At 45.6% G+C, this 24,834-nt stretch overlaps 3 protein-coding genes across 3 annotated transcripts in view; 1 reads left to right on the plus strand and 2 right to left on the minus strand.

Annotated features, from left to right (window-relative positions):
• Positions 1 to 15,389, minus strand: part of LOC126517671 (uncharacterized) — a 228,286-nt gene extending 212,897 nt beyond the window's left edge. The window contains exons 1-2 of the mRNA XM_055064380.2: positions 14,267 to 15,389; positions 13,154 to 13,192 (exon numbers count right to left, since the gene is read on the minus strand). Coding sequence (XP_054920355.2) covers positions 13,154 to 13,192; positions 14,267 to 14,315 — 88 coding nt within the window. The 5' untranslated portion in view covers positions 14,316 to 15,389. The remainder of the gene's footprint in view (positions 1 to 13,153; positions 13,193 to 14,266) is intronic.
• Positions 15,390 to 15,490: 101 nt separating this feature from the next.
• On the minus strand, positions 15,491 to 21,810 carry LOC126517913 (uncharacterized). The gene has a single exon (XM_050167742.3). The coding sequence runs from the start codon at positions 21,196 to 21,198 to the stop codon at positions 19,813 to 19,815; it is 1,386 nt and encodes a 461-aa protein (XP_050023699.2). The 5' UTR covers positions 21,199 to 21,810; the 3' UTR covers positions 15,491 to 19,812.
• EloB (transcription elongation factor elongin B) lies at positions 21,766 to 24,272 on the plus strand. The gene has a single exon (XM_050167757.3). It carries the CDS (start codon positions 21,928 to 21,930, stop codon positions 22,282 to 22,284), a length of 357 nt encoding a protein of 118 aa, XP_050023714.1. The 5' UTR covers positions 21,766 to 21,927; the 3' UTR covers positions 22,285 to 24,272.
• Positions 24,273 to 24,834: the final 562 nt, after the last annotated feature.

Consider the following 24,834-nt stretch of genomic DNA (forward strand, 5'->3'; position numbering starts at 1 on the left):
GTTCATTTTTGGGACTTGTGGGGTATTATCAACGGTACATTCCAAATTACTTGCAAATGGCAAGTCCTTTAACGGACGTCCTCTGAAAGGGAGCACCAAGTAATATGCACTGGGATAAGGACAAAGAGAACGCTTCCCAAGGTTTTAAAACGCTATTGGTTTCTTGTCCTGTGCTTTGCGCGCCTGACTACACAAAGGAATTCATAGTTCAGTGCGACGCAAGCGACAGAGGTATGGGCGTGGCGCTTAGTTAGGTCGGCGACGATAATGAGGAACATCCTATTCTCTATGCCAGCCATAAACTAACTGTAAGAGAGGAAGCCTACAGCGCTTCAGAGAAGGAATGTGCTTGTTTAGTTTGGGCAGCCCAGAAGTTGTTGTGTTACTTGTACAGAGCGAGGTTCATCTTCGAGACTGACTACTGTCTTCTGACGTGGCTCAATCAAATGTCACACAAAAATGGCCGCTTGCTCTGATGGAGCCTCACTCTCCAAGAGTACAACTTCTCCGTTAGATATAAGAAAGGAAAGTTGCATAGCAATGCGGATGGTTTGAGCAGGCTAATTTGAATTCTGCGTTTAGGGATCCCGCCTAAATTTTGAGGTTGTTATTGTTATTATTGTTAAGCCAAGAAGATCCCCTCTCAATCAGCAGGACTCCATCCATGATTGCTCAATTTGTCAGCACAAGATTCCTTCAAAAATTGGCGTAGCGAAATGCAGCATTTTTTGTTTCTGCACTTATGTTTTCTTTGAAGCCTAGTGGGTCTAAAGTGAGATCCAAGATACAGCATCTCGGCACAGAGCTGTGTTGTGAGGTTTGCTCTGCAGTTGCCTGTCCATGTTGGATGTTTTGGGGCGGCGTCATCATTTCACAGCTGGTCGCTGCAAGCCAAGGCATCCCCCCTTGCCACCAGCCATTCTCTTCCTGCCCAGCGGTTATCAGGAGTGGCCAGCCGAGATTTTGCGGGCCATGGAGGAGCTGTTGCGAATGGCCTGCAAGGGTACCGACCTACAAAATTTTCCCAGCCAGCTGCTGCTGCGGGGGTGGCAAGCTTCCCAGAAGCAACCGTGGAGCTCTTCCCCACCTGCTACGGCGACTCTCTTTGTAGGGGCGACGATGTGCCGCATCAACCCCCCATCGGCGCCACTATGACTAAACGCGGTCGGCGGACCAAGTATTGTTAGTGGATTTGCTGTTGCCATCACAGCTTGTTCGAAGCGGTGGAAATCCTGGGAGATGTCTTGCGGCCGTCTCACGGGGCTTAGAAGTCAAGGACAGATGCGACAGCCATTGTCTGCAGGGTCAACACTGGGATGAAGAGGCGCCTGCTCAGGTCAAGCACCTTGTCTGCGAGAACCCACTCACCTCGGTGTGGTCAGTGAAACCTGTGCGGAAGTGAGTGCGTAAACCCTCCCCCTCAAAGGCGGGTCGGCTACGATGACTTTGGACGCTCCGTTTTCCTACACCTAGGGCTCTAGGGAGGACAGAGAGTATTTAAGGAGCTGTTGGTGTCTCCTCAGGGTGCATTCCTCTTTTAGTTATGTTAGACTGATGAACTGTAACGTTCTCATGTAAATAATGTAAATAAACCCATATTCCTCGTTCTCGATGAGAACAAGTCCCTCCTTTCAACAACAACATCCTCAGCGTGGATAAGTTGGACGACAGCATGGGCCAGCTACCATATATTTCATGCCCAACCCCAACCATGACAACATTAAACAAGCATTTGGTTTCATTCAATGTCATTCCAGCCTTGATGAGTAGCTGCAGCACATTTCTGATTGTCTCAATGTGCTCATGCTGATTCGAACCCCAGATAAGGATGTTGTCCATGTGACAGACAATCCTACTGATGCCTTGTAAAATGCATAACATCTGCTTATTTATTTATTTATTAATACTGTCAACCCTCATAGAGGGTCATAACAGAGAGGACAATACAATTACATACATCAAATATGGACAATGTACGTAAAGTAGCTTAACACTTGTCAATTCACAGTGAATAAGATGTTCACTTGAATGATGTTCAGCACACTTCTGACATTTATCGAAATACGTACAATGATCATTAAGTCGCACATGTCTCTTGGCACTTCAAAACTAAGTTGAAAACTCCCATAAATACGCCTCAGCAGCATTTTTAAAGTCGGTGACATCTTTTAGGCTAACAATAGCGTTTGGCAATTGGTTCCGCATTTTTATCGCATCCGGGGAAAATGAGTATCGATATGTATCACTGTTGGTACGGTATGGCTTTATGATATAGTCGTGGTTAGTTCGCGGGTTTCTTTTGCCTGGAGCGTGTAGATATTTGAGCTTATCAATCTTAAGTTGATCCTACATTTGATAAAGCACCTTCAGCCTATATTTCTTTCTACATACCTCAAGTAGATCCAAGTTGCAACGCTGTAACATAAGCGCGACTGATTCCTTTGTTCGGTATGTCGAACTAATAAAACGCGCCACCAGTCTCTGTATTTTTTCCAACTTTCTCTTAAGCGTCACTTGACGGGGGCTCCAAACAATGGCTGAATATTCTAGTATCATCCTAATGAAGGTGGTGTATGCAATAAGTTTTACATTACGCGATGTGTGTTCCAGTTTTTTTCTCAGAAAGTATAATTTTTGATAGGCAGTCATGCAGACCTTATCTATATGTTGGTTCCATGTCAAATTTCGTGTTATTGTTACCCCTAGATACTTGAACTGGTGCGCATTCTCCAATAAATGTCCTCTGATGCTGTAAAAAAAGGAATAGATAGTTTTCTTTTTGCTGATATGTGTATATGTAGATTTCGGATAATTTATTTCTATTTTTCATTTCCTACACCAATCGTCTAAATTTTGCAAACATTTCTGAATTTTAAGCTGGTCATCTAGTTTAGTAATTGTGGTGTAAATTAAGCAGTCGTCTGCGAAGAGCTCAACCTGAACACCCTCTTCTGTCACGCTACTGATGTCATTGATATAAAGGAGAAACAACAGTGGTTCCAATACTGAGCCTTGGGGCACTCCTGAGAGTACAGCTAATGAATCTGATACATAACCATCCAGTTTAACTACCTGCGTACGGTTTGCTAAATATGCTTCAATCTATTTTATTATAAATTCATTTATTCCTGCATTACGTAATTTGAAGATTAATTGGACATGAAGTACTTTATCAAAAACATTCGCAAAATCCACGCAAACCACATCAACCTGTTGTCTTATATCAACTGCACCTGCAAAGTCATGAATTGTTTTTATTAACTGTGCAACAGTTGATAACCCGGTCCTAAAGCCATGTTGATAAGGATATAGTAAATTGTTGTGATCTAGAAACCTGAGTATGTGTTTGGCTATTATGTGTTCGAAGACTTTGCAAGTAACTGAAGTAAGTGACACTGGACAGTAATTTGTTGCCCGTCTTCGATTACCTCCTTTAAATACAGGTATCACGAATGTGGTGCGCCAGTCTTGCGGTAGTGGGTGAGTTGTATAAGATTTTCGAAGGATGATAGTTAGATAATGTGACATCCATACGCAGATGATAGTTAGATAATGTGACATCTATTCTGCGTATCGTTTGAGGAATACTGCAGGTATATTGTCAGGTCCGCTAGATTTTTTCGTATCCAATTTGAGTAGTTGCTGAAATATTCCTTGCTGGGTGATTTCAAGTGTTTCCATTGGAACAGTAGGGAAAATATGTAAGGCTTCTTCTTAACTCACAGTAGTTTCGGGCACGTTATATACAGATTGGATAAAATTGTTACGATTGTTTGCTATTTCCTCTTTTTCTCTTATAATGTCGCTTCCAACATTAATTTCATCAATCATTTCTTTCCTGTCGCTAAAATATCGCCCAAAATTTTGAGGGAGCTAAGGAAATCACCGAGGTTTTTTTCAATGAATGTTTGTTTAGATTTAGCCAAAGTATGTTTAAGTTCAGTTTTTAGATTGTCCAAGACCACTGGCAATGTGCTCCTTTTACGCCATCTCTTAATTTTTCTTTTCATATGAATTATATCTCGGGTGATCCAAGGACTTGTCTGCTTTGTTTTTTTAACCTGTGATGGAACATATTTGTCTATGCAATGACTTATAATACACTTGAATTCTTGCCATAATTCTTCTACTGTTTTTAGACCAGCGGTACTCTTGAAAGTATCACATTGAATCTCCAAAAAATCAAGAGTTGAAGTGTCATCAGCCCTAGCATACTCCTTAATTTTTACTGGCACATAGCTCTTCATTTGCCTAGTTGCTTGGATAGGCAGATCGAGACAGATCATCCTGTGATCTGATATACCATCTTCTATCGTCACATTGTAATCATTTAATTTATTTGATAGAAACACCAAGCCTAGTATTGACCTTGACGTCGGTGTAATTCTGGTATCTTTAAGCACGATTTGTTTCAAATTGTACGTGAACATAATGTCAAGTATTTTTTCAGCACTTACTGATTCCACACCACCATAAGAAAGATTTTTCCAGTTTATATGTGGTAGGTTAAAATCTCCAGTCATTACCAACCTAGTGTTCCCATTTACATGAGAATATAAAAACTTGTTCAGGTTTTCGAGAAACTCAGGGGAGCTTGAGGGTGGCCGATATACAACTCCAATAAGGAAAACAGTATTTTCACGAGTTCTTTTACACCAGAGAGTTTCTGGCACTTCACAATCAATCAACGAAGCATTCAGAGAACGTTTTAACTATTATACACACCCCACCTCCACGTGAGTCTCTGTCTTTTCTAAATATGTTGTAACTGGGAGGAACAGTGCAATCATTCGGTACATTTTCATGCAACCATGTTTCAGTTATAATGGTTATGTGAGGATCGTGCAAAAGCAATAAATACTCAAGATGCGTAGTCTTATTTACTATACTGCGCGCATTAAACGAGAGCAATCTTAGCTATTTTTTTTTGTGTGTCTCAAATGAGCTGCATGGGCTATCAGATCCATTTGACTTAGTTGATACAACGTGCTCACTTCGCTTCATTTGGTCAGTATCACATTTGCCCGAGTGCAAGTAGCGCTTGTCTCTGATGTCATCCCATGCCTAAAACTGATCGTTTATCCGAAGTTTATCGTGCACAAGAACTAATTTTGCGCCTGCGTCCCTGTCTAAGGCAGCACTTTCCCATAACTTCTTTCATATCAATCAATCAATCAATCAATCAATCAATCAATCAATCAATCAATCAATCAATCAATCAATCAATTTTATTTACCAGAAACAAAAGGAACTGGAGGGACACCTGGGCAAAAAGCTGTCGCAGCAGCTTGACGGAGGCCCAGGGACTCGTACCTGCACTGTTTCCTTCGCATAGTCATTGCTTATCCTGATTGAAGTTCCCTTTAGCTTTGCGCAGCTTTTGAGGACGGTATCAATTTCCTTGTAGTAATAAAATTTCAAGATCACAGGCTTTGGTCTATCAGGATTTCAGGATTCAGGATCAGGATTCTGGAAGCATTCAGGAGCAGACGCAATTCCAAACGGTAACCGGTTGAAATAGAAGCGTCCAAAAGGCGAGATGAATGTGGTGAGCTTTTTAGACCCTTCACAAAGTGGAATTTGCCAAAATCCAGAGTTAGCGTTCAGTTTGGAGAACACTTTAGCTCCATGAAAAAGTCCAAGAGTGTGCTCCATGGAAGGGATAGGATGCCATTCTCTCAGAACGTGGCAGTTCAGTTCTGTGAAGTCCACGCAGATTCTCATGTCTCCGGAGGGCTTTGGGACAACTACCATAGGTGCACACCACTCAGTCGGCTCGCCAGCAGGTGATATGACGCCGAGTTTCTGCATTCTTTGTAGTTTCAACTTCGTCCTTTCGTATAAAGGTACTGGGATGCGCCTCAGAGAGCTGAGCGCAAAAGGTTTCGCTCGTGCTTGCTGCTGAATTCGGTGTTCCTTGTGCAGCTTGCCGAGTCCCTGGAACAACGCCGGAAATTCTTCTTTCGGATTCCCTTTCTCAGCAATGGCGTTTATAAATGTCAACATCCGGAGTTATTTGATCTCTGGCTTGCTTAGCAACAGAGTGTGGACTTCATTTAAGACATAGACATCCTGAGTAGTCGTACGGTCACGGTAGATGAGCTCGAGTTGTGCCACTCCAGCAGCTGGAATAAGCTTTCCGCTTGGACCATGTAGCTGGCGAGAAGGAGCTGAGAGAAAAGGTCTGTCCTTGAGCGTCTGGAATACTTGCTTCGGGAGGACTGTTTCATCTGCGCCAGTGTCAATATTGAAATCTACTGGCTGACCTTGGACCAAGATTGTTGCCTTCCACATTCCAGGATCTGACATCTTGATTACTCCGAGGAATCCTGCTTCTAAATTGACTTGTTGCGTTTTGACACAATCGAGGAGCCGCGACATGCATACAGAGGCGTGATGACTCTTTTTCCAGCAATTCCTGCAGACTTCCGAGCGTGCTGGGCACAGAATACGAGAGTGATGCTCTTGACCGCACCAACAGCATGGTTTCTGCATGCTGTTTTTACCGGAGGATGAAGATGGCTTGTTTGCCCTACGTGATATAGCAGCTGCTTTTGTCCTGTTTTGAAGTACCCCAAGTGGATTGGGGAATGGACGCAACTTTGTTCGTACATGGCACTTCCTGGCAGAGCTTGACTTGTTGCTGACGAATGCTCTCGATCTGGCGGACGGACTCAAGAGCCTTCTGAAGAGTGAGGTCTGCGTCGAGCTGTAGCCTGGCGGATAGCTGCTTATCTTTTATCCCAACTACGAGGTGGTCGCACATGAACTCCTCCTGAAGAGCGCCGAACTTGCAGTCTTTCGAAAGTGTGTGAAGTGCAGTAACGGAATCTTCGGCCGACTCACCATCTTGTTGCACTCTGGTGTTGAATCTGGCTCGTTCAAAGATTACGCTGCGTCGAGAGATAAAGTATTTGTTGAACTGCTCCGCGACTGCGTCGAATTTCTTGGAGTTCTCTTCAGAGAGAGCAAAAGTGGCGTAGATTTCCTCGGCTCGCTCACCCATGATGTAGAGTAGCGCGTCTACTTGATTCTTCTTGGGCTTAACACACAACCCTGAAGAGGTTCGGAAACGTTCAAATCTTTCGTTTCCATTTCAGCCACTTATTCGGTGACGCAAAGTTGAAGGCATCCGGCGGTTGAATTATGAATGATGCCATGGCCTCAAACGTTAAGGGGTCGCGTTGCTTGAGTACCGCGATGTGCGTATAGGGAGCAGCTCACAGGCATTTTGTTGCTGGAATCGCCCTTCACACAGAGGAGGACTAGGAGCCGACGTCCGCTGGTAGAAACTGTTCTTCTGACATCATGCCAGGAAGGGATAGCGAGACGGCCAGACGAGGAGTCACATATGCACACGTTTAATGGTCTCTCAGACGTGTTCTATCTCAAGAAGAGCACGCGCTGCCAGATCACCGACCAAGCGCAGTCACGGGGAACTAGGTCTTCCCTCTTTCACTAGATGGCAGCATGTACAACAAGTATTATATGTTTCATGGGGATCTGTTGGTTGTTTTGCCGTATCATTATTCTTTGTACCTTAATTACATATTGCTCCTGGAATCTCTCAAGGTTCAGGAAATCCTCTTCCGACATTACTCTTCTGCTTGTGTTGAGCAAGCGATGTGGAGAGATTGTGATGTTAATATCACCAATACTTGTGTGTTCAGCAATCTTTTTGACTTGATCTGTCTTTGTCAGTTCAAGGAGTAGGTCTTCGCTTACCATTTTTGATGATTTGTAGCCTTGTCTGATTGCACTTGATAGGCATTTTGATACGAAGAAAGGTGATAGTTTTCTTACGGTTGTGTTGTCGTCACTGTGAAGGACATGGTACTTTGGGAAGGCGTCTTCGTTCGGTCAAAAAAAAAAGAAAACTGGAATGTTGCTCCAGTGCACCCTTGTTTTTGAGGGCCATCTTGGACTAGGGAGAAGCGTTTGCCATGTAAACCCTGGAAAAATTCGGCAGCGATAGTAGCCACCAACCACTGAGCCCAACAAGGGGACGCTACTAGGTTGAGATTAATACCTGCAGACGCCAGCCATGCATCGCCGCTATAACCTAATATATATATACCCAAGACTGGATATATTACACACAGTTAACGCTTGCCTCCCGGAAATTTGGAAGTGATATGAAGTGAAAAGAAGACAGGAAAGATGAAAAGGCAAGAGAGGTAGATGAAGATTGGAGAGAGAGATGGGAAAAGGCAACTACCAATTTTCCCCGGGTGGGTCAGTCTGGGAGTGGCGTCTATGTGAAGCAGGAGGCCAAGAGCTGTGCTGCATCTGCCGGGGGACTGCATCTTAGTGGTCCGAACACTCAGCATCAGCTCGACCCCCAGGATCCCCCTTTTCCCAGACACGGCTAAGCCACGCATAGCTACACGCAGGAGGGTCCAATCATGTGCTCGGGCATGTGGTGTCACAACATGCCAAATGCCTGCTGCTGTCATAGCTATAGTGAACACCCATGTTTTTACTGCAGCATTAACAGATGGTGCCACCACTTCATTGCAGCAGAACAGAAGCTTTCTGAATGGCCTCATGGCATACAACACCCAGTTTGGCATTACTGTGGACAAAACTGGTGAGTAATGCCTGAAAAATGTGGAATTTAAAAAAATCTCGCTATGGAGCGCTACCTCTCTGCAAAATTTGAGTGCAACAAGCTAGTGGTCTATCAGAAACACCTCATGTACACCTGGCACTCTTATTTATGTGACACTCAGCAGTTCCACAACACGTTAAGTTGGGATTCAAATAAAAGTCTGCAGAGGAAGATTACCTAGCCCTTCTTCAGAAATAAAACAAAACAAAAAAAAAAAATTTTTCAGCAGGGACACTTAATTACAACTGCTTATGTGTAGGACTGTGAAAGCCTTATACCATTTGTAGACCTCAGAATGTCATGAACATGCTCATTTTGTACACTCATGACGTGGTGCCACCTTCTCCTCAGTGGCTGTGCGCAATGACGCACACACTAGGCCACACCTTTAGTCAACCAGAACTATGCAGCTGTTGTGGCATCGAGGAAGCGTGCTCATCTCGCACCTCGCAGGCCCAGGTTTGATTCCCACTCAGACTGAAATGTACTAAATTTTCTTTCCAAAGCCATTATTTTACTGTGTTTACAGGAATCTGCCAGAGAAATTCAATCTGTCACGTCAATCCGAGCTTTTTTTATGTGTTTTTACTCTATGCACTGTCAGTCATTTTTGGTACCATCTTTTGGTCACGCCGACTGTGACGGATTTTCACGTAATGGGGAATATAATGCTTTTGCATTAAAATGGTGTGAGTGTAATGTACCAAAAGTGCAGAGTGGCTTGTGAAGGTAGCAGCGGTGGATGGCTCCATATTAATTTTAACCCCACGGGTTTTTTTAATGTGCACCTAAATCTAACTACACAAGCATTGCGTCATTTTGACCCCGCTCCCTTGTAATGTGGCCACCGTGGCTGGGAGTCGGACCCGCGACTTTGCACTCAGCAGCAGAAAAAGACAACAGCTCAGTCTCTGCAGCTGGTGGAGAAAGAAAACATTGTAGTTAAAGGAAAGACTACCCAGCCTGAGGAGTCAACCTGCCACTACTGCTGCTTTACCGATGCAGTCCCCACGCAAAGTGACCTTGGAAAGAGGCTAGTAAATTAGTGTGCAAGGGCGAATTAATGAACAACTTGAAGTGATAGAATGCTTGCTAAACAAATGCCAGAAAGACATTTGCCACATTAAATGTTTACTGAATCACATTAAGTTGTAAGAACTCTACCATACGTTTCTTGCACATAAAAGGATGATAAGTGTGATGATTGGGAAACATAAGATACTTTGATTTCATACGATGAAGATCTTTACATCAGGGTGCAAGAGCACCTCTCCTCTGGACTGTTGCGTGCAAGTACAAAAGCATGCGTTGCTGCTCCTGCAGTGCTACTGTGGGAAAACCATGCATAAATGCAACAGTCGAGAAGGCATTTGAATGACAGCCAGGGAGCTTTCATTCGAAAGGTCGTGCCTGGTGTGGAAATGCCAGATCAGGCATCATCAACATAAGCGTGACATCACGACACAGGGCTAAACTTGCCGACATCATGCAGCAATAAGGCTGCATGGCACTGCTTTTTTTTTGGGGGGGGGAGGGGAGGTTATGTGCCAAAACCACTTTCTGATTATGAGGCACGCCGTAGTGGAGGACTCCAGAAATTTCGACCACCTGGGGTTCTTTAACGTGCACCTAAATCTAAGTACACGGGTGTTTTTGCATTTCGCCCCCATCGAAATGTGGCCGCTGTGGCCGGGATTCGATCCTGCGGTCTCGTGCTCGGCAGCCCAACACCATAGCCACTGAGCAACCATGGCGGGTTGCACGGCACTGCTTGTAAGAAAAGTAATGACAATCAGAAGTGCACTGCACGCTTCTTTTGGTTCTTATCACATGTGGCAACCTCATTTATCGCAGGAATGGAGCAAGTCGGTACATCCTGACGCATCTACCTCCTGGGTACCTGTCACGGTGCAGCATTATTTGATTCGGCAAAGCACTGATCAATGGCGCCAAAAGGTCGTAGTAATAGGAACCGTGCTTGGAAGAAGTATTCACCGGTGGCACATTCCCTGCATATTCACTGCGTATTCACTGTGTGCTTGGAAGAAATATTCAAGCTGCTAAACTGGGAAGGTTTAGGAGTAAGGATCGATGGCGAATACCTCAGCAACCTTCGGTTTGCCGATGACATTGTTCTATTCAGCAACACTGCAGACGAGTTCCAACAAATGATTGAGGACCTTAACAGGGAGAGTGTAAGAGTGGGCTTGAAGATTAATATGCAGAAGACAAAGATAATGATGAATAACCGGGCAAGGGTACAAAAGTTCAGGATCGCAAGCCAGCCTCTAGAGTCTGTGAAGGAGTATGTTTACCTAGCTCAGCTAATCACAGGGAACCCTGACCATGAGAAGGAAATTCACAGAAGAATAAAAATGGGTTGGATCGCATACGGCAGACATCGCGAGCTCCTGACTGGAAGCTTACCATTATCATAGAAAAGGAAGGTATACAATCAGTGCATTTTACCGGTGCTGACATATGGTTTTAGACAGAGACTTGGAGACTGACAAAGAAGCCTGAGAACAAGTTAAGGACCGTGCAAAGAGCGATGGAACGAAGAATGCTGGGCATAACTTTAAGAGACAGAAAGAGAGCAGTTTGGATCAGAGAGCAACCGAGTATAGACGATATTCTAATTGACATCAAGATAAAAAAAATGGTGCTGGGCATGTCATGCAATGCGCAGATTAGATAACCATTGGACCATTAGGGTGACAGAATGGATACCAAGAGAAGGGAAGCGCAATAGAGGATGGCAGAAGACTAGGTTGTGCGACGAAATTAAGAAATTTGCAGGTGCTAGGTGGAATCGGTTGGCGCAGGACAGGGGTAATTGGAGATCGCAGGGAGAGGCCTTCGTCCTGCAGTGAACATAAAATTGGCTGATGATGATGATGATGAATAGGAACGGATGAGAAAGACGGTTACTGCCGGCCGTTCGGGCAAGCGGCCGAAAGAAGTCGAAGGCAGGTTTAGAGATTATTGTCTTTCTGTTGTGGACGCGACCATGACGCCCCAACAGCTTTTTGTAGGGAATCCCTGTGCCGTCGGCGCAACCGCGACGCCCCGATGGCTTTTTGTAGGAACCCCTGCGTATTCTCTGCCCCACGCGTGCATTGAGAAGCTTGCTAAGAAGACAGGGGTGCCAATACTCTGAAATATGTGGTGTCTCGGTGCAATCCTGTGTCCATGAATTGCTGACAGTGTATGTGTGCCGACAGCGCCGCATGGCCGGCTGCCATCGTTCCTCCTGTGTTTGTGAACAGGCAATGGAGGGCCGCCATGACTCAAGGGTGTGCATGTGTGGTGCAAAAAGCAGGGGGAATCACCCGTTCCCTCACCCCTAAGTAAAATGGGCGTGGCCAAGACCTTGAGAGGAGCCGGCATACAAGTGGGTGAACCTGATTGGATTGTCACCAATATCTGCCATTCCCCAACACAGGGTACTAGGGAAAGGAAAAGTTATTTAAACGCAGGTTTTAGACCAAGCTAAGCAGTCTAGAAGCTGAGCCTGCAATCTGCTGAAAAGCGTCAAGGAGCTAGTGCCATCCAGTATCGCCTGGGCCACCTAGCCAAGTCTGAACTGCGAGTTACTAGTTGGCATAAGAGATGACAAACCAATGTCTGCAACGAAGCTCATGGTAGTTCCCCTCAAGTTAGCTCACCCTGCTTGAGGGATGACGTCAGACCTAGACTCCCGGGAAAACCAGCCCAGCAATCACATCCACCGCAACGAAATCGGCTTGCCAACATTCTCCGGGAAAGCTCTGTCATCGACTCCATGCTTTATAGACTTGCTGCTGCTGCCTGGCCATGCGTATGCCATCATTTGTTTTCTTTTGAACTCTGTCTAGTTGACCACCGTCAAGTGTGTTTTGTGTAGTGTTATTTTCTATATTTACTGTTAACTGTTCGTTTTATTACTTTTGTCTCCATCACTGATCTAGATTAAGTGCATGTGTGTTAGTGTTCTTATGTTTCTTGTGTTTAGTTTAAATTGTGTGTCGTTGTCAGTCTATATATATTTTTTCTCTCTCTTTCTTCCGACTCTGACTCCTTCACTGTGTTCGCTTGAGTACAGAATGACCAACCGACTTGTATTCCCCGTCGACGACTTCGCGCCGACGGCGAACGGGTGACAAGCCGTGACAGTACCAAAACTGATTTGTAGAAACAAGTATTATAGTACTAATATGAAACACTGTTGCACTCGTAAATATTTTTTACGAGGTTTACAGGGCAGATTTCCACTTAACACACACCAAAAATTTGTCAAATGTGTCACGTGAGAACTCTTTAGCTTCACAAGTATGTTGAACAGATGAATGAAACTAGTCAAGCATACATGTACATGCCTTAACTCAAATAAGACTTACGAATTCTTACATAATACCACACTTCGATTTTCTGCAAGCACATCATGGCACTAATTTTTGTACAACACGTGCAATCAAGATCCCTACCGAAATGTTAGAAAACAATTACATTCTGACGCAATGGCAAGAGGTAAACAAGTTATCTTTGCAAAGCACGGCTTACCACTTTGGTTGCATTCTTTGGCATTGGTGAAAAGTTTGCCTGCAAAGCAAATTCCTAAGGTAAGCACAGACCGAAGGCAGCAAGCGGATGCAGCCCATGCAGCTTTGATTTGTCAGCTCCAGCCACGTTACAAATTTTGAATGGCAAAGTGCTACAGAGAATGAAAAATTTTTGAAAGTTGAAAGTTACCTGGCTTGCAATGCTTCCAAACATGGGGTTTTATGCAAAATGACTATGACTGCAGCATTTACTCAAAAAACCTGTGTAGAAATGAATCACCTGCATTTTGTTGTAACCTAAACCAACGCTAAATTTCGCAGGTACTATTTTTTTCTCTACAATAACAAAAAGCAGATTAATGTAATTATTTGGTAACAACCTCTTATAGCTCATAATTAGGTTTTATAATTAAGAACCTCCTGTTATACAAGCTGCAAGAGAGTAAAGCAGACTGGAAAACGAGTGGGGGTCTTAGTGCCTGAGCTTGTATTGGCAAAACAAAATATGCAAGAGGCCATACACACGAATAGGTGCAATGCATAATGAAAAGTTACCAGTCAGATTGACATACCTATAGTGAATTCTGCAATGCTTTAGCAGATACAAAGAAGAAAAATAAAACGTCAAAGTTGTGTCACTTTGTGTCAACACTTATATTTTACTAGCACTTGGCATAGTTGCAGTTGGACTTCTTTACATTTTCTACAACTGTTCAGTTAAAAGGGAAAAGCTGTCAACACTGAGACAAATTGCAACGTTTTATGTGACAATGGTGGTGCCAATAACCTTTCTATCAAACTAAGAGAGCATGCTCCGATTTGTCAAGACTTATTGCCAAGAACATAAAGGGATCCTCATTAAGGCAAGCTTGTAGCACATTTTGCACAACAGTTTAAGCTCAGTACATGCAAACCATTCTGTTCAAACAAAATGCATAACCCCCCCCACAACACACAGAAGCAGTAGCGGTAGATTTATAGCTTTTTCAAAGAAAAAGGAGACATTGAGTATTTTAACTGTCTTATCTCTTGGTGGGAATCCAAGCTGTCGTGTGGTTAAGGAGGGCAAAAGAGACAGAGTTACAGAAAGATGCACGATGCAGGCACAACTCACCATCTGCCAAGACTAGGAGTAGAGAGACAAGGTGTGCACAAGACTTCATCCCTTTCGTTTGCTGAAACGGCTCTGGTCAAGATCAAAGGTTCGTTTCAAGTGCTCGCTTTGTATGTCCCAGGCTACAGTGCCCAGCTTCAAAGGCCTCCACAAAGGGCCTTCACCCAGTGTTGCCACGGGTGTGCATCTGAGAGACAGCAAATGCTCGTGGTAGTTTTGCCCCCAGACAAGAGAGCACGTAGTCATGCAAGACCAATGGACTGTTACGCCTCCACACTCGAATCCTGAGCAAACTATGACCCAAGAGACTCCAATCTGTGCACAGCACCAATAGAGCAAGAAGCATTGAGGAAAGGGCAATTGAACACGCTGGTTCTTGCAAGCCACTCCGTCCCAAGACCAGGGTGATAACACACTTAAAGACATAAGCAGGAGAAGCAAGAGATAGTGGGCCCCTCTTCAAAAACATGCTCTTCCTTGGCCGATATTTTGGCAGCAGTGAGTGCCACAGGCCGAGATAGCTGGCATGCGTTCTCAGGCGTTTCGAGTGTGCGATACCGACGAGCTGGGGGAGTCAACTATCACTCTTCTTTGTCCCACAGAAACAACTCGAGCAAAAAGGAGCAGTTTGTGCCAGTTGATCAAGCCATTAGTCCCATCAAGACTGGAAAATGTCATACCACATTTTGTGCCAGAATGTTTGCAACAATGCATTTCAAGCACAATGCTAAGGCGACTAGCACCAACATGAACAATGCATCACAATCTCATCTTAGCTGTGCCTTTTCTTTGTCTATTATTAAGTTCTTCATGGCGACATACAGAGAGCAAGGATTGCCCAATGTCAAGGACTTTGATTGCAAGGTCATAATAAAAATTGCATTTAAGTGACTCACTGGTTGAGTCCAATGTGTTAAAGCAACACACATGCTATGAGTCACTTAATTGGAGAGCTGTGGATTACTTTTGACGGGCTGAGGCTCCATAGTCTGTGCCTAAAACCGAGTACACTAGCATTTTTTAATTTTACTCCTGTTGAAATACAACCACCCTTGCTGGGAATTGAACCTTCGATCTTGTGTCGAGCAGTGCAATGCCGTGTGTACTATGGGGAGTTGCACCTTGAAGGCTGCAATGTCATTGTTGAGAAAAACACACCCTTACTCCATCAAGATTTTTTTTTCCTTTTCCCAATTTCGGCTGCCAGAAATGCTCACACTCTGCTTCAATATAAACAACACATTTATTCAGTAATGTGCAAGGTGGTCTACTTACAAGCTCCTGGAATGGGGCAGATTTGGCAAGTGCCAGATATTAGAGTTTAGCAGATTGTTAATCCTCAAGTTTTTATGCAAAAGAACTCCTAGGAATGGAAGTTATTTACCTGTATCCGAACACGGCGGAAGTAAATAGGCATTCAGCAAGAAGTATCAGGTTCACACATATTATGATAGTCCGGACAATAGCCCCAAAACAATGTATAGCTTGGTTTAAAAGTTCAAAGGCCACTTTGAGTACTACCACTGCTGCTTCAGCGATCTGTACTCTGTGCTGCTATCACTGCTAGCATTGATAAAGCATAAAAATATAGAGAGAGTTCTTACTCTAGGGAGTGTCATCAGTACTAAAGAAGTCTGCCTGCATGATGCACACACATTTCCATCACTTGACGGTGGCCTTTAAAGGCCAGCTGCACTGAAATTTCAAACAGTGTAAAAGGCCTAGTTTTAAATAATGTACAAAATTGTACAGAAGCTCCTGCGCAAAATTTCATTTGAAATGCAAATAAATAAATAAATAAATAAATAAACAAAATGCCCTCATTACCACTTGACAGAAATGACACAGACCCCAGAACATCGAGAACCAACATGACTTCTCGGCTAGAATTCCGAGACCAAGAGCACCCATGGCACGCTTAAAATCTCAGAACTAATGTGCTGGGGCTTGCGTCGTATGCACTAACTACTAGGTGCATGCGTCATCTGCTTAGGTGCTATGTAAAGGCTGTTAATGAAAAGAAAACCAGACGGTCAACAGCCTTGCTGCTTTGCAAAGACTGCTTCAGTCATGCATAAGGTGTCCCAGCTAACATTAGCCAAGCTGTTCCACAAACAAAACAATGTCGTAGTTTTGCCCGAAAGGCGAAGCATCGATTGCGATAGCAAATTAGTGGACAGCTATCCGAAGTAAGGATAGTAGTTTTATCAGCCATATAAAATTGTAAATGTAGACATACTTACTAAATTAACAAGCATAGTGTCACGTGCGCATAAGCAAACATGAAGACATCGCACTCAATGACTGCGGAAACTCGCTGTCAGAACGCTGGAGTGAGTAAGTGCCGCAGAAAAAGCGAGTGAATTGACCTTCATGTTGCTGCTAACATCAACACGAACTAAGCCGCGAAAATGCAGAGCGCGGTGGACTCTATACCCGCCACAGATGGCTTTCAAGATACAGCAGCACGGGCGGGTGTGTGCAGCTGGGCCCCCAAAAGTAGAAGAACGCACTCAACGCCCCCCCGGGAGCTTAGCATGCGATGGAAGATAGCGTGCTTCCTCCCATTTTCCTCCGATTGGTGTGCGAGATTGAGCCACGATCGCTGGCTCACCCTCGCACACTTTCACATACAGCGCACGGCGTGAGGCAATTATTTTATTGCCCTTGGACTTTAAACGCAGTGCAAGATTCGATTTTAAGACGTACAGTGTTGGGTCATCAGACCTCTGACAATTGATTACTGCAGATCTTATAATTGCACCTCAAGCCATGTTTTCTTATTTTTTAAAATTAATAATATATGTTTGCTTAATATTTTTTATCACCACAAAGTGAAATTTCATTGCAGTTGGCCTTTGAACATTTGACGGAAATTGCATACTGTAAAACATAGTGGACATAGCGCACACCAAAACACACATTAGAAGAAAGCATAAAAATGTGCCAAAGCCTTTTGAAAGCAATCATTTAGAGCACGAAATGCCGTATAAATAGCTGTGCGTGTGTGCATACACAGTACAATGCAGGAGTGGCACAAAACTAAAGCGAACACAAGGGTTTAGCAACCAACTAAAACATTTATTATGACCTCAATTCTAGATGCGCAAATGGCACAAATACGAACAAGGACAGGCAAAACAAATAAACAAAGTGCAAGAACAATTTATTCCAGAATTAGAATAAAGTGATTTCACTGTGTGAAGTCAGCACTGTGTTCATGTTCCGTTTGTCTGTTTTTGCTCTATTAGTATGCCCATAATGTATTACCAACAAGTTCAAGTCGTAATACCGTCGACCTCACATTCTTTGCACCATGGTGGCTTTCTTTAAAACGATAAAGACTAGCATACAGATGAATGCTGCCGTTTTTTTTAGAGAGCTGCATACCTCAGCAACCTCCACCTGCTATGCTAAAATCAAGTACATGAAATAATAAATACGACACAAAGCTGCCTGCACATATCGCACATTTCACAATGTTCTTTCTTAATGCAAAATGATGTGATGCACTACATCAGGCCATTTGTACCCCAGAATGAAATGTGCCAAGTGTGTGCTGCCTTATAGTTAAGAGAGTAATGAGGGCGCATTTAACCTTGTATAGGTGCAAAAGTGTACACAGAGCCATTACGTAATACTTATAAGAAATGCAAGATGTAGATCTGTGCCTGTGACAACGAATCCCACAGAAACAATTTTTCTGGCGATGTTGTGGGAATGTAGAGAAACACCACGGAACACGTTGCAATCGAGACCAGTGCCAGGGCAACAAGACGTTAATGCATTTGAGCAGTGCACAATGACCCTTGTGTGCCTGGCAAAGTACAAGGAACACTAAAGGTTAATATTAAGTCAATGTGGACTGTTGAAATACCATCCCAGAATCCTTGAAACGCTTGTTGAATCCTTGAAGCGCAGTTCAAATCGCCCGCCCTCCGCGATGTGTGGTGACGTCATGGTTTCATAGTGACGTTGCGCCGTCGGTGAGTAAAACGGTGCCCGTAGACGGCGCTACGGCTTTCATGTGCAAAACGCAAATGCGCGGCCAGAAACAGAGCCAAGACAGAGCCGACAGCAGCGCGAAAGCGAAACTACACTGTAGCGGAACTGGCGGAAGGGGTAGCGCGCCTAGAGAAAGAAATTGAGCGCGCGACGATAAGCTGGTTATTTTATGACGCCAGCTTTGACGCTCGTTGCAATGGACGACCCTGACGACACATTGGTTCGCGATGCTGGGCTCGCGCTGCCGGCGTCGTTAGGTACTACTACGACGGCAACTGTATGTCACGGCTGTACATATTCGCACGTTTGTAGCTTTTCCTTGGTGAAAACCAAATGCTGCACTCACCGCCCCGTCTTCGACCTGCAGTTCTTGCGCTTCGGAGAATGCAGGCAAGACCGACGGAACAGCGCTACGGGAAAGCGTTGCTTTGAAAGGCACTCCACATGACTTCAGTAAGTCGGCGTTGAACTCGTAATCCTATGTACGAAAGTTCAGCGAGCACACTATGCGATTTTTCGTCTCTTTGCCAATGCGCTGTGGCAGAGGTACGGCACTTAACCACTTCGAACGGAGGTTCACTCGCTGGCACACAGTGATAAGTAACGTTGGATTCGCCGCTGCAACAACTGCCCTTGGCCAAGTTCCGCGAACCGTTCGCGCATACCACGACATCACATGGACGTGAAATTCTCGCTGCTTGTTCCAAATGCAAGTTTCGCGAGGCGGCAGAACCAGCACAGCACGACGCGATAACGAAACAACTGAAACTCCAAAACGCACGCAGCGCAGAGTCGAGCGAAAACGAGACCTTTCGACCACCCATACTACTGAAGGGTAACGTCAAAATGTTTTTTTTTTTCTTAGAATCGAACAGAAGTAGATAAGTAGCATTTTCTTCCGTCTTATAACCAAATGAAATGACCTTTTTAATACGAGTAGTTGAGTACCAGTGACATAAATTGTGATAAGGAGTGCCTTCGTCATCGGGCTAGTAACGGAATGTTGCTGGAGGGTCTCAAATCGTGTCACGCATTTACCTCAATTTCTCGGTTGCTAAAGCTCCGTTCGCGATTATATTGACGCCTTAGTCGTTCTAGAGCATTGCGTTATCACTTTAACTTGACTTCATAGTAACCTTTTTTTTAGTGTCCCTTTAAGGAGGCGCCCGAGGCCCACAAGCCTCGTCGTTAACCACAGTGACCAGGCTTAGCGCGAGTAAGAACAAGAGGTAGAATACACAAGACACCCGAACAGCTTATCTTCACATCAGGTAGTAGGATGTCCTACAAGTGTCTCCTTGAGAGCCACAATGCATGGAATGGCAGCGACTACGCACACTAGCTAAAGCACCCACACAGCCTGGAGCATCTTCTGTCCTAGCAGGCTGAGGACCTATGCCACTGCAGATTTCACTGCACCGCTTCAGGGATGTTGACACGGGTTTATCTTTGGCTTTCAGCTGGAATGAAATCTGCTGCGCAGGTCAGCAGCGCACTGCTAGTGCATCATGCACGTCATGTAGCGACTCCGTCCGTTCAGTCTACAGCAATAAGCTTGCGTATGGCTGCTTTTCAAAGTAGCGATACAATTTCGATGAGAACAGCAGACTTCGGAAGTTCGTCATGTGCATGTCCGGCACATAGTGCTCCCGCGTGTTCCTGACTGGTAAAAGTGGTCTGCACTTCCTGTACACGTTGACAACGGCCGAGCGCTCGGGCACAAGGACGTTGTTCTCAACGGGATGGTTTGGGCTTCTCAGAGCGGCCACCACACTTTTGGTAAAGCCGGTGGCGACAAGGAACACCTTGTGCTTTTCCGACAGTCGATGGTACTTGACCTTACGCTGGGTCACAAAACGTATTTGCAGCGAGCTCGCCACAATGTCGTCCGAGAATTCGTCGCAGAAGTAGTGCGTGTGAAAAAGCACCAATGGCGTGCTCGTTTTGTTGTCGGATGTATGTAAGGAGTAAAGCCCGCGCGCCAGCTGGTTCAAATCCTTTGCTGCAGCCAGCGAGACGAACTGGTTCATCTCCAGGAACAAAGCGCTGCGGGCCCGCTTTTTGGTTCGCAAGAGGCAGTCTGCGATGCGCGCCGACTCGGACACGTTTGAGAACCGCCGGGGCAAGTTCCACGGTAGCAGTTTCACGCTGGCCAAGGTGCGTCCCGGCACTGCGGCGAGTAGCCTCTTGGCGTCCGGCAGGGAGTCCGCGTCGTAGAAGACGAAATCGTCTACTCCTAAGTGGCGGTGGTAGACGGCGAACTCGACCAGTGTCAGCGGCGTCACCGTCGAGACGAGCGGAGGAACGCAGACGCTGAAGTTTCGCGTCGCGTTCGCGGAGGCCGGCAAGCGCCGCGTCGACTCCAAGGGGACGACCTGCGAATCGTCGGTGCGGCCAGATGCAGAGGTCCACGAGAAGGAGACAGCGACGGGCTCGATGGAAATGTCACGGACGGCGCACTCCAAGACAACGGCCGACGTCGAGTCGTGCTCGCCGGCGGCAGCTGTGCTTAGCGTTGTGACCGCGAAGGTGTCCGCTCGGACGTGGTGCACGGCGTCAAACCACAGCAAGCACTTCAGGTCGGCCGGTAGGTCCCTCTCGACAAGGGCGACGATTCGCGACACGTTCGCTCCGTCCTCGGCAACGTCCCAGTACGCCGAGTAGACGAAGAGCGACCAGCTCTCCGAGGCGGAGACCTCGCGCCAGACCGGGAACACAACGGGTGTCAGGGCGCCGCCGGAGTCGAGCTGGGAGCGTCGCAGGAGCTCGATCTGTCGGTCACACTTGACGGCTGCCTCCTTCGTCTCGAAGACGTCCATCACCTCGAGGATCACTTTCATGTTGGCGTATCGCCGCTCGCAAATGAGCAACGCGAGGACGGAGAGAATACATACGACAATGAGGGCAAGCTGCGTGTACTTCTTCATTTCCACTACCTCAAAACAGCGTTACAGATATGACGCTGGCGCACTGTCTTATGCCATCGGAATTGCGCGAGGCTCCTTACCAAGGGGTTAAACCGCTACGGGGTGTCCCACCGTGAGACGCCCTATATCGTCACTTTGATACGTTCGCATAATGCGCTCAACGAACCTACGTATCGTCTGCATCAGACAACAAACGCTCGCCCCCACGCGCAGCTTGAAAAACTTGCATTAAAACTAAAAACAAGGTATCCACATGGTCTCCACCTTGCTAACACTATCATTAAAGAAAACAAAGGAAAGCAAAAGCTATCAGCTACTGTAGCCCGCCCTGGCGAGCTGGTGCTAAACCACGTTTACAACTGTTTAGAACCAACCATGGACCAACATACCACCAATAATAAACAATAAACTCCGATATGCTTCTCAATACGTTGCAGCACTTTAAAAAAAAAAAAAAAACTCTTAGAGGGTCGTCTCTTTAACAGAAGACTTCCGAATAGCGCCGTTTTTTATTAGACAATTCGGCTGCGTTTAGTGGCCCTAGCTGTGAGCGAGAGCAGCGAAGCGATAACATTGAGCTTCGGCTTCCCCCCAAGCGGACAATCTCCGCGACGAAGAGGCAAGCGCCGCAAGCGTTCGCCAGCCTTCGAAGAACGGAACAGCCCGGGTCGCTCTCGGCCCGAAAGCCTAGGCGGCAGAAAGCGCGAGGCGAGACAGACGCCCCTGACGATGGATGTGTTCCTCATGGTGCGGCGGAAAAAAACCACCGTCTTCCTCGACGCGAAGGAGACAACCTCGGTGCGCGAGCTGAAGAAGATGATCGCCGGAATCACCAAGGTCGCGCCCGAGAACCAGGTGCTCTACAAAGACGACCAGTGCATGGACGACAACAAGGTGCTCACCGAGTACGGCCTCAACAGCAGCACGGCCAAGGCCCAAGCGCCAGCCACCGTGGGGCTCGTTTTTCGAGACCCCGACACGGGCAAGTTCGAACCGCTTGAAGTGACGCCGCTCTCGAGCCCGCCCGAGCTGCCGGACGTCATGAAACCGCCCGAGTCGCAGACCCACGAACAAACGGTGGCTTGAGAAGACACAGCTGCGTTGCCGCCGACCACTTATTTGCCCCCGCCACCACTCCGAACAGCGCTTGCGGCGTTGTCGCGCTTGCCTCTCCTTTTCTTGGACCCAGAATGAGTTCTTACGCCTTTTCAACTCTTCCTTTCTCGAACACGGTTGAACCTTTCCTCTCGGCCACCCATTTCGTCCGCACCACCGCCGAGTGCCTACAGCTCTCTTGGGGACTCCGTTCTCTGCTTCGCCTCCTTTGGTTCGTCGCTTCTCGGCCGCCGCGGCTACGGCCGTAGTGCGCTGCATGTGTGCACACCACTGCTTGCATTTCTCAGTGCCGGACTGTCATCGATTCGGAACCGAAAAAGAAAACAAAAACAGATTTGGTGGGCGACTACTACGAACTGCTGTGACGTGTGACGGTGTGAGATAAAGTGCTTTATTTAATTTTTATTATTTTCTTGCCCGTCTTTAAAGAAGCGATTTGTCTGTTTTCAAGCCTCGGCTGTCACGTGGTTGCTGTTGCCAACAGCCACCCGCGTTGTCTGGGAATGACGCTGCTTGTTTAAACTTCTTCGAGACACGGCGGGGAAGATAGGGTGAAAGGATTTCCTTTTTTTTTTTGGCTTTTATTTTTTCGTGCCTGACCCGCGACCTCTTAACGGTAACACTGCATGTTTCGTTGTGGCAAGCTCACCTCCCTGCGCCGTTTGCAATTCATTCTCAGGTTGATCGCAGCACTTGCGTAAGCGCCCGCCCTGAAAAGTTTCAACAGCTCCGTTAATTTAAGTGTGTTTTTTTCCGGGATGACTTCACAGTTCTTACCTCCCCACCAACAGTCAGTTAAATAGTTAGCCTCGGCACCGGATGGCAGCACTCATGTTTTGTTGTTGTTCATATCATAAGGTTTTCTCCACATCGCCCAATTTTTTAAAATATTTTCTTTTACACGAATTGTGCGAAGCTGTTCGGTGTGTTACTAGTGGAGGAATACACAACCTCCTCCTCTTCAGGGGCTTGCATGCGAGCTAAATATAAACTATTCTTGGCACGGCTCTTGCTGCGTTTTGGCGAGGCAAAGAAAAGCAGCTTGTGGATTTACACTTGTTGAAAGGCCCGTTTAATGAGCAGGTTGACTTAAGAGTTTGCAATAATGGCATTTCATTTTTATTCTTTCACCTCGCAGCTTGTACAGCACATTAGCAAACTGACTCTCGGATACTTTTTTTTTTTTCTTCTCGTGGTGCAAGGACCATGCAGTATAAGCCTCAACAGTTGACTCCTCAAGCTTTCTTTTAATTGATAGATCATTGTGAAACGTAAATGTTGGATCCTTCTTGACAGCACGACTACTCTGGTCTTTGAGATTCTGCCCCTGTCTTCACTGACACACATTATGACTGTGTTAGAGGTTTGATTGTCCCCTCATTTAAAACTTTTGTAATTTGTAACAAAGGTTAGCTTTTCACATTAGCCTTAACAATGCACTAAGCTGCACAAACTTTTGGCAGCTGCAGCACTGTTGTATGGAATGGTGCCATGCCCGTCTTTGTGATAGCTCTCGTGAATGCTTTTCATTGGAGGCTTTTGGCTCGATGTTGAGCTAGTTTCTTGACTGGCCTTTAAACAAATTGGTAGTGTTGGGAGCGGGAAGCTAAATTGGTTGTTGGCTTGTGTAGCAACTATGCTGCTCATCATATTTCTTTTGTTTTAATAAAATGTTTAGCTAGGAGCTTTTTGTAACAACCAAGACAGTTGTGTGTGTGTAATGCTAGGACGAATGACACAATTTGGTGCAATTTTCTTTATTTTTGAAAGAAAAAATTTGTTGACAGCTAGTGGGAGTAGGTGAGATATTGCTTTTGTTATTCATATAAAGTCGAAGTATTTAATAGCCTTGAGGCGCATGCATTGTTCCGAATGGTAAAAAAAAATTTGTACTTAAGGAAAATTCATTGTGTAGCAGACCCATTTGGCGCATTAAAGCAGTTTGTTTTACAATTGTGCATACGTACATTGTGTAGCTCATTCTGGTGCGATTTGTCCCATCTCTTTGAATAGGAGGGCAGTTTAGAAAGCTGCGACTTCGATTGCATTTTCTGGAAAAAATGATTCCTGGGAGTGAAACCTTTGCGGCTAGTGTTGACACTTTGCAACAGGCAACAAGATGCAGACTGTTGGGGTGAGCTCGCACATTGGGTAATGCCATCTTGTCATTTATGCCCACTCGAGAGAGTCGTCAGGTTGTTGTAGTGAGAGAACATAACACTTTTTATAAAAGTGCAAGCCAATGATTCACCTTTGCGAATAATTGTGGCCACACTGCCCAAGAGAAACATGTACGAAACTGTATGTGCTCAGAAATTGGCGAATGGGAAATATTCGAGAGTATAGATGAAATGAGCGATTTACACATTAGGATTGGTGTATGGGAAAAGCAGTTTGTAAGTCTTGGTACGCAGATGTTAAATGTGCTTGTGCAAGGTGTGCAAGTGAAACATGTCTATATTAAACGAACACCTGCGAAAAAAAGCTATCCGAGCTCTATATATAAATTATGTGCCTACA

Source organism: Dermacentor andersoni, chromosome 11 (assembly GCF_023375885.2).
Source record: "Dermacentor andersoni chromosome 11, qqDerAnde1_hic_scaffold, whole genome shotgun sequence".
NCBI lineage: Eukaryota > Metazoa > Arthropoda > Arachnida > Ixodida > Ixodidae > Dermacentor > Dermacentor andersoni.